The sequence below is a fragment of the Littorina saxatilis genome, linkage group LG2 (genome assembly GCF_037325665.1).
Source record: "Littorina saxatilis isolate snail1 linkage group LG2, US_GU_Lsax_2.0, whole genome shotgun sequence".
Classification (NCBI taxonomy): Eukaryota; Metazoa; Mollusca; class Gastropoda; order Littorinimorpha; family Littorinidae; genus Littorina; species Littorina saxatilis.
This window is the reverse complement of record NC_090246.1, coordinates 18,552,547-18,562,657: the sequence shown is the minus strand read 5'-3', so window position 1 is coordinate 18,562,657 and position 10,111 is coordinate 18,552,547. Positions and strand designations below refer to the sequence as shown.

The window sequence follows — 10,111 nt, the reverse complement described above, 5'->3', positions numbered from 1 at the left end:
TGCTTGTGTTGTCGCCGCAGGAGAAAGAGACCCAGGCGGTCTCGCGCGATGAATTGTTTGCTCTTTTTTTCTACTTTCTAGGATCAAATGAGGGAGATGCTGGCTACTGACAGGGGTGTGTCTTACTCCACCATTCCAGCTTTGCCTCCAGGGGTTGGCAACGCTGCCTCTTTGTCGAGGATTCTTCCTTCTGCTACGATTACGTCGGCGGACGTTGCTGATCCTCAGCTTTCGGCTTCGGCCGATCAGGTACGTGTTCGTGGAAGTTCGGGGTGTTCGGCGCAAATGCGTGCTGCTCATCTCGACGGTTATTCCACCCTTGACGCTGGGGCCGGTACGTCCGGTCCCTCGTACTCGGGTTCAACTGCTTCGGCAAAGGGATTTCCGGCCACAGGATCTCTTCCGAGAGATCGTGGCACTTTCATTTCGTTACCATCGACTTCCGGTTCACAGCCTACGGGGGTTCCGGTCATTGGTGGTAACGGCAATCCGTCTCCTGCCTTCACTTCCGCTCAGGCGGCTGTGGTCGGCGGGGGACAGGTTGGGTCGGCTTCCGGTCAAAGCACAGGTGTGTTTCCGGTCGCCTTTCCTTCCGGATTGCCAGCTACCAGTGGTAGCAGCTCGGCTATACCGGTTCCCCTTGGTGTGGTTACACAGGGTTCCGGTACGACGAGTTCATCAGTTCCGTTTAGGGACAATGATGGTTCCGGTCATGATCGGTCTTCATCGGACATCTTTGTTGATGATGGGGATGTTGACGAAGATTGTGGCGACTCTTCTGAGGCGGAACACAACTTTCGGGTTGAGAGGAGTTTCTCACGCGCGCTGAGTGCCGCCGCTGAGGTTACCTCTAGATATTTTGCGGAAGGGGTGTCAACTTCGTCTTCACGGCTAGCAGCACCTCCTTCCGCGTTTGGCGATTTCCGGGGGGACAGTGAGGCTGGTGTCCGCTTCCGGTTTCGGGAGTCTCCCTCTATAGCCTATCAGATGGCTAGGGTCCTGGGTGCCAATTCCGATAGCATCGTTCCTCTTTTAACTGCACATGGGGATGCGCCGGAGTCTGTTCAAAATTGGTTGGCATCGCCGAGTGATTGTTCTCGCATGCCGGCGGATTTGAACCGTAAACCTAGGCTGTACGGGAAGCCTGTTCATTTGATCGATTCTTTCGCGCTTCCGAGTTCCCCGCTTCAGGTCACTCCGGAGCTGGCGAACTTACGCAAGGATGGGTACAAGAAGGAGAGGCCTTCAGTCTGTACCGAAGCCGGCGTGATCGCGATTGAGGAAGCTGGGAGAGTTTCTCTCGAATTGTCTTCCGTGTCTGACACTCTTATTAGAGCGTTGTCCAGATCCATCTCTGTGTCGCTGGAGCCCTTTAAGTTCCGGGACGACGCGGTGGAAGAAGATGTTGTAACTTTGTTAGCAGCTCTTGCTAAGATCGTAGCTGAGCAGACCGCAACTTCGGCCAAGTTGTACACGCAGGCCGTGATGTGGCGTCGCGAAGCTCTGTTGAAGGACTCGAGACTGTCGGATAAAGCCACTGTTGAGGCTTTGAAAGTTTCTCCTTTCGCGAGTCAGAGCCTACTGGGTCCTGAGTCTCTTGAGGCTCTCAGGCGAGAGTCTCAAGATGCGAAGGACTTGCATTTTGTTAAGCTGTCTGAGCTTGCCCTTAAGCAGGGTCAGAAAAAAGGTGGTTCGGCGCCGCCTTCATCTTCTCGCGGCTCTGGACAGAAGACGAGGTCGCACAGGGGCGGCAGCCGTTCTCGCCCCTACAATAAGAGACCTTCCTTCGGGAAGAAGGGGTCAGGTGGCAAGCCTAACCCCCAATGAAGGCTCCCCGATCCAGCCACTCCCCTAGCCCCTACCCCTTTGGTAGCGGGCGGCCTCTCAAGGGCCGTTCCAGCTTGGTTGGCTCTTACGAGCAACTCTTGGGTTACGGGAGTGGTTCGATCGGGGTTCCGGTTGCTCTGGTTGGAGGACAAGGCCCCTCTAACCAGGACAACACCCAGGTTCAAGTTCCCCGCCGATCCAGAGGCTTGTGCCGTTATTCAGGCGGAAGTTCTACTGCTCTTGCGGAAGCAAGCGGTAGAAGAGGTCATCGATCGTCGGTCCCCTGGCTTTTACGGGAGACTGTTTGTCGTCCCGAAAGCGTCAGGGGGTTGGCGACCGGTGTTGGATCTGTCTCCCTTGAACGGCTTCCTCCGGAAAGTTCCGTTCAAGATGGAGACTCCAGCGTCTGTCAGGGAGGCCCTTCGTCCGTCGGACTGGGTCACTTCCATCGATCTGACAGACGCGTACTTCCACATTCTGATGCACAGGTCAGATCGAAAGTGGCTGCGGTTCCTGTGGGGCGACAGGGTGTTCCAGTTCAGGGCGCTGCCGTTCGGGCTTTCTTTAGCACCCTGGATTTTCACCATGATAGTGCGCCAGCTTTGCGCGTTAGTGCGCCAGAAAGGGATTCGTCTCAGAGTTTATCTGGACGACTGGTTGATTCTGAGTCAACAAGAGTCCCTGTGCGGGCAGCACACCCAGATAGTCTTGCAGACTGCGAGAGACTTAGGTTTCTTCGTGAACCAAGGGAAGTCCGACTTGGTTCCCTCTCAGGAGTTCACTTATCTGGGCATGGTGTTCGACACCCTAGCTTGGACTGTGCGTCCCGCCCAGCGGAGGATAGACAAGCTGCAGGATCTGGTCAGGTCTCTGTCAAGCCTCCGCCACGCGCCTGTCAGGGTGTTGGCGTCACTCCAGGGCCAGATGGAGTCGATGTCTACCCTGATTCCTCTGGGCAGAGTTCACAAACGCCCGTTTCAGGCGTTTCTGAACTCTGCCTGGGATCCAGCCTCGCAAGGTTGGAATCTGTCTCTTCCCCTTCAGGGATGGTTCCTGGAGTCAACAAGGCAGTGGTTGGATTCGGCCTGGCTAGCTCAGGGCGTTCCGATTTCCTTGCCCCCCCCCGGAGTTGCATCTTTTTACCGATGCGTCCCTTCAGGGTTGGGGAGCTCATCTGGAGGGGAACACAGCTTCCGGTCTTTGGGACAGGGCTCAGAGGTCGTTGCATATCAACATTCTGGAGCTGGAAGCAGTGCGCCTCGGGCTTATGGAGTTTGTCGCCTTGTTGCGAGGCAAGCAGGTGTTGATCCACACGGACAACACCACTGTGGCCGCGTACCTGAACAAGCAGGGGGGTACGCGCTCGCTGGTTCTGTCCAACAGAGCTTGCGAGATTCTCGCTTGGGCGTTCCTTCAGGGAATTGTGATTTCAGCGAAGTACCTTCCGGGGTGCCTGAACATCTTGGCAGATTCACTCAGTCGCACTTCGCAGATTCTGCACTCGGAGTGGACTATCGCACACCAAGCACTGCGGCGTATGTGGACGCAGGTGGACAAACCCCTCGTGGATCTGTTTGCCACCCGGTTCTCTCGGCGTCTCCCAGTCTTCGTGTCTCCAGTGCCCGACCCGGAGGCTTGGGAGGTCAACGCCATGGAAATAGACTGGAAGGATCTGGTAGCTTATGCCTTCCCTCCCATTCCGTTGCTGAGCAAGGTACTGAGAAAGGCGGACTTGGAGAAGCCAAGGCTGGTTCTCATAGCGCCGTTGTGGCCGAGCCAGGCGTGGTTTCCGGACCTTCTTCGTCTAGCCGACGGTCCACCCATTCCTCTCGATCTTCGAGAAGGGGAGCTTCTGCAACCGAGGTCGGGGATCCCTCACAGAGACCCTCATCTCCTGGCTCTACACGCTTGGGTTCTGTCAGGAGAGCGTTGAAGCGCGCTGGGGCGTCAGACCTCACTCTGACATTGGTGCAGAAGGCGCATAGAAGATCTACTTCTGCTGTTTATTCGTCCCATTGGGCTGCTTGGGCCCAGTGGTGTCGTCTTAACGGCGTTAACCCGTTGTCTCCACGTACTATGCAGGTTGCAAATCATTTGGCTTGGCTGTCCTCCCAAGGTCGGACGGCGTCTACCCTCAGGGTACGTCGTTCTGCCATTTCCACTACCCTCAAGCAGTTGGGACGCTCTATTGCCCTGGACGGGGTGATCGCAAGTGTCATTAAAGGTTCCGCTCTTAGCTCTGCTTCACGCAGAACGTCTGTCCCAGCCTGGGATCTCTTACTGGTACTGGAATTTTTGCGCTCCTCGGTTTTCGAACCTTTGAAAGAGGCTAGTCTGTCTAACCTTACTAAGAAGACTCTCCTACTTATTTTGCTTGCGTCAGCGCGTCGGGGAAGCGAGGTTCACGCTCTTTCTGGACTTAATCAGGATATTTCCTTCGAAAAAGATGGCTCGGTTATCTTGCGTTTTTCGCCTGTGTTTTTAGCAAAGAATCAAAAACCTAACCAGCCGTCTCCTGTTGTGAACATACAGTCGCTGCGTTCTATTTTACCGCGCGGTGACCCTGACCTCTTGAACTGCCCGGTCCGGGCTCTGCGGGCTTACCTGTCTCGCACGGCTCCGTTAAGAGCTTCATCTCAGAAATTGCTTTTCATCTCGTTAAACGTAGCCAGGGATAAGGATATCGTTAAGACGACTTTGGCGAGATGGTCTGCCGGGCTTATAAGGCAAGCATATGAGTGGTGGCAGACACATGGGGGGGGACGCTCCGTTCTCCCATTACGGTCGCCTCGTACGCATGAGGCGAGAGCCTGGGCCGCCTCTCTAGCGGTCTTGCGCTCAGGCAGGATGACTGAAGTGCTCAGAGCAGCATACTGGAAGTCTGAAGACGTTTTCATAAACTTTTATCTACGTGATATTGCCAGCACTAGGCAAGATGGCTCGAGCTGTTTGCCTGCCATGGTGGCAGCTGGCCAGGTTCTACCGAAGGTTTAGGTGAGTTTCCCGCCTCCTTGTGTAGCAATCTGCTATTTATGTGAGTTGTAGTAAGAATATGTTATTTAATCGAAAATTTCTTATCAAATTTTCATTTAATTAATATACTTACCAACTCACATAGTTAATGCCCTCCCAACCTACCCCGCTTTGTGTGGTTTAAGGTGGTGTTTCAGTGGGAATGACTATACCGGCAGTATGTCCAGCGCATGCGCGGGCAGCCGGTGGGGGGAGGTAACTCCCGGGACCCGTTGTCAAGGGTTTGTTTTGTTTTGGGAGTTATCTCCCCCTGTTACCAGGGTCAGTGCTTCAATGTCTAACGCATCAAACTGAAGTTAATGCTATTTATGTGAGTTGGTAAGTATATTAATTAAATGAAAATTTGATAAGAAATTTTTGATTAGTGCTTTTGTGAACAAGAAACAATTGACAAGTGGCTCTATCCCATCTCCCCCCTTCCCCCGTCGCGATATAACCTTCGTGGTTGAAAACGACGTTAAACACCAAATAAAGAAAGAAAGGAGGGGCCTCACGTCATAGGTATCATTGTATGATAGTGTCTTAACTCTTATATTCTAAAAGGAGTGGGAATAGAGTGTTTAAAGGAGATACCGAATAGGTCTTTGTTGAAAAGTGTTATCAAATAGGTGTCTTTTAGTTTTAATGCCTGTCTTTTTGACACATTGCGCGTTCTCTTTTTTTGTGCATCTAAGTCAGGTGTCCAGCCTAGGTGAGTGGGTGCCGGGAAAGTAAACTTGTTCAGTCAGACAAACAAGATGTGTGTAACTCGATCTCATCTTCTTCCTGCATCGTGCTTACCCTTGTGTCTGCATTTGTGAGTGAGATGCCATTTTATTATTGTATGAACAGTTGCACCAAGCAAATTTCATGCTTCTTAATGTGTGATCCCTGCCTTCATTTACATGTTTGTTTTTGCTGTCTGTAACTTGATCCCCACGCCTAAGAACACTGTCATATCCAAAGGTTTATTTGACCGGAGTCTTTTTCTGGAGTGAAAAGAGAGAATACAGTGTTCTAGATGGTCGAACGTGAAGCAAAGACCTGTACGTGTACATGTAGATATTGCGTCAGCCGTGACTCACTTTTTTCTCCAAAGTTCCAAATGCATATGTTGTTTTGCTCCCACCAAGACTGCAGATCTTGGCAAACGCGTGACGTAAAAACTAGAATATTATTAATGACGTTACCGCTACACGTTCCCGTACATGTCCTGAAAAGTGCTGATCTAGATCTTGGCTATTGAAACAGTCCGCAGTTTTCTGACGTACAGGTATTCGGCCAGTACATGATGCATTACGTAGAGAGGGTGCAACAGAGATTTTACAGATTTAACAAGTGTTCGTCGTTGGGTCAGATTGACTGGTGCAATTACAAGTACAAAATGTGTTGTGAACGGTCCCAGCTGCGCTTGTTGGTTGTTTCTCTGGTGGCTGGAAGGTTGTGAACCATGACTGCCTTCAAGATATTTTCTTTTTGTTTTTATTGATTGGTCCACTCCCCAACATGGAGTATGGCTGCCTAAATGGCGGGTTAAAAACAGTCTAAAATATAAAAGTAGAAATTGGAGTGTACGTGTGAGTTGTATAGCCCATGAACGCAGAAGAAGAAAAAAAGAATATGTGTCTCCAGTTTCAAAATGTGTTTTTACCTCACCGAAGTTCAGCTTCAATTGAGAAAGAACAACAACGTTTGATAGTCAAACTCTCTAACTCTCAGCTGTGTTGATTTGACTGAACTACCACTCAGGATCTCAGTATATTTTCACAGCATAGGTTAGATTTTAGTCAATACAGCTGAAAGCTGAAAGATCAGAAAAATGTGTGCAAAGGTTGAAATCTGTGTTGTGTTGTCATGTAGTAATTACATTTATAATTGCTGAAACAGTCTTAGTCATAGGTTTGGTTTGACCTCTTCTCATTGTATTTATTAAATGAGCAGTGCGTGTTCTTTTACCTTTGAAGGGTACCTTTTCTCTTTCTATCACCTGTTCTTTTGACGTCAAATCCTCAACGAGGCAGAATAATCTATACAATTGTGGCCGCCTAACGGATGAAGATGAAGATGAAGACCTCTCTGCTTTCTTTAAATGACTGTGACTGTGCATCAAACAAACGCTGACGAACGGCTGAGCTGAAAGCACAAGGCTGCCCCTTGCGTCATTTTTGATGGTGCAATGCTTTTGATTCATCATAATTTTATCATATTTTTAAAGAATATTCCTTCATTGATTGACTCATTGATTCCCATATTCATTCGTTCATCCATGCATTTAGCCACTCATTCATGCTTTTACTCATGTATTTATTTGTTTAAATATTTATTTATTCATTTACTTATTTACTCATTCATTCATTTATTTTTATTTGCTTTCTTATTTTAGAACAGATTTCTCAACATTTCATTGGTAAAAAAAATAGGAGCTTTCTGGACAGACTGTTCTTTCAGTTGCTTCGCTCTAATACCTGTACATTGTAGTTATTTCTTTTCTTTTTTTTAACTTTGTACACCTCCTCCCATGTGTTATGTCATAGAATTAACATATTTTCATGCTAGTCAGTGTACCCTATTTTGTTTTTGTTTTTTGTCAAGCCCTTCAAAGAGGATTGAGATAAATAAATGTGTGTGCTTGTATGAATTCATGAGAAGTACTTCATGTCTTCCGCAAAGTGGTCACATCACCTTTTCTTGTTCCGTCTATAATAATGTATTGAATTTGCTCCACAAAATGTTTAAAATAATGAGTATGTGCTTGAAGCCTTTTTGATGTGAACATTGATTTTTTTTTTTTAAATGGGGGGGGGGGGGGGGGGGGGTTGTTAAGTTTTCTTAGCAGGCTGAATGAGAAGAATTTTTGCTTGTTTTGATATGCATTCCTTTTGACACATTTTATTTGTTGCGGTATTTGATGTGTGTGCACGTGCATGCTTTTGTGGACTTTTCTGCATGTTCCTGAAAATATTTTCAGGAATTGCAGGAATAGAAGTGTTTTCAACAACAAAATATTGTGTGTCTAACAATTTGTTTTCAGTGTCAGTAACAAATAGTGGATTCATATCATCTCATAACAAGCTATGAACTCTTTTTTTTTTATATGGCATTTTCAAATCTGTGGCCTTAAGACAGCACTCTTTGCAAGGAGTCACAGACGCAGTACAAGGAGGGAAGGGGGGGGGGGGGGGGGGGCAGGTGTGGAGAAACCAAATGAACCACATTTCCGTCTTAGTTAAATTTTCGTTCCTTCCCTATTACATCCCTTCCCTCCCCTTCTCCTCCTCACAGCCCTCCCCCTCCCCCCTGCATCTTTCCCCTCCCCCATTCCCTTAAAATTCGTGGTCCTTTCCAGAACAATTCCTGGTGCTAATACTCATTTGTGTCTTGAGTGGTTTGGCTCTAGATGACTCGACATAATGTGTGTTTCCTTTTGCCTTATTACCTCAAATTGTGTGCGTTGTGTTTTAGTTGTTGTTGGTTTTTTGGTGTGAAAAGGAATGGCATTTTGCATGGGCATGGTAGAGCGTGTCTTGCCAGTTAGAATTTTAGTTCTACTTAGATCAGGTTTGCTTTTGCATGACTATGAAGTATTTGCACGGGATTTTTGTGCAGTGCAATTGAGGGTTTGATTTAGTTTTTAACAGTACCATGAGTGTAAATAGTGTGTGCAATAATTTATATGCATGTATCTTCTTTCTTATTGACCCATGGCAAATTTCGCAGCTTATTTGTCCTCTTATGTGGTTGTTTGAAATTCCTGTGTGAATTTGCTGTTGGTCAGTGTTTTATCATTTAAAAAAAATTAATTCCTGAAGCTGCTTTCCAAAGATATTTGCCTTTCCTGTCAATTTTTTAAACATTCGAACAAATGGGAAAGAATATTCATTTGCTGGATTTCCTTTTACTTTTTTTTTTGGGGGGGGGGGTCGACCAAGTTCTTGCTCTGACCTGGAGATCAAACTTTGAGGAGTTCACATTCTGTTCATTCCGTTTTTCTTCATTTTACATACATTGTTTGCTTCGGCTTTAAATGGGAATCAACACGTCGTGATTTTTGTTTTTCTTCACGTCATTCGTCAAGACCTTTCATTTCATGAACTTGGTGTGACAGCACGTTCCAAGGTGTTGTGATTAATCATGCCAGTTAATGTAATCTGTGTATCTAGTCTGAGTTTCTCCTGTGAGGGGGTCAACCCGTACGTCTTAGACCAGTGTTGTGCAACAGCTATTTTGCTCTTGCGGAAAAAATACAGGTGAAAATAATCCCTGTTTGCTCTATTGTTGTGACCGCACTTGTGTACTGCAGTGGTGAAACTGGAGTTTTCAGAGCAGCAGTCAGGTGACATTTTGTTTATAGTGTCTGCTGCTGGGTTCTTGTTAAAATTGAACATGTTGATAGTTTTTCGTAGTGGTGCTCCATGTTGGTCCTGTGTTTTAAATCCTTGACAATGTTTTTGTCAGTGTATCCATGGTTGCTGGAGAGTCATGTTTAAAAAACAAACGTTATATTACATGTATGCCCGAGGGGTTGTGTAGAACTATGGAAATCAAAATACTGTACCCAAACTTTGCACAAATTTCATTTTTCAGTATCAGTTCAATTAAGTGTGTAACTTTGCACGGTTTTTGTTTCCATGCACAAAGCAGGCGCCATAAGAAATATATCTAGTCACTGTACTGGCACCATATATTTTCCTGTTTTTATTGTTTTGATTTGTTAAGTGTTTTTTTTTTTAACATCATCATGTTGAATTACACATGAATATAAATTGACACTGTGCATGAACTTCTATTTAAGAAATTTGTGAAACCATGTTTGTGAGATATAATCATATTACTGCAAGGTGGTCATTATTAATCCTGAGCGGTTCAGAAGCTGTTATACTTTATCCTTCTGCTTAGGCTGAACTAAGAATCGGCAAATTAAAAAATCTGACAGATACTGGGTTGTTAATTTTGACCAAATTCTGAAAGGTACTTTCCTTCCTGTGTAAAGAATCCAGTACACCAGCACAGATCTGGCCAGGCTTTACACAGGATAACAGCATCGTGGACTGGGTGGCCGAGTGGACTGGGTGGCCGAGTGGTAACGCACTTGCGCTCGGAAGCGAGAGGTTGCGAGTTCGACCCTGGGTCAGGGCGTTAGCAATTTTCTCCCCCCTTTCCTAACCTAGGTGGTGGGTTCAAGTGCTAGTCTTTCGGATGAGACGAAAAACCGAGGTCCCTTCGTGTACACTACATTGGGGTGTGCACGTTAAAGATCCCACGATTTACAAAA

The 10,111-nt window shown here is 46.9% G+C and overlaps 1 protein-coding gene across 1 annotated transcript; it reads left to right on the top strand.

Moving 5' to 3' along the window:
- Positions 1-2,217: 2,217 nt before the first annotated feature.
- LOC138952219 (uncharacterized) lies at positions 2,218-3,760 on the top strand. Its single transcript, XM_070323825.1, has 2 exons — positions 2,218-2,688; positions 2,987-3,760. Exons 1-2 carry the CDS (start codon positions 2,218-2,220, stop codon positions 3,758-3,760), a joined length of 1,245 nt encoding a protein of 414 aa, XP_070179926.1.
- The last annotated feature ends 6,351 nt before the right edge of the window (positions 3,761-10,111 follow it).

Coding starts and splice junctions, on each gene's coding strand:
- LOC138952219 (XM_070323825.1), top strand. CDS start 2,218: ATGGAGACTCCAGCGTCTGTCAGGGAGGCCCTTCGTCCGTCGGACTGG. Junction 2,689..2,986: donor TAGACAAGCTGCAGGATCTG/GTCAGGTCTCTG, acceptor GCGTCCCTTCAG/GGTTGGGGAGCTCATCTGGA.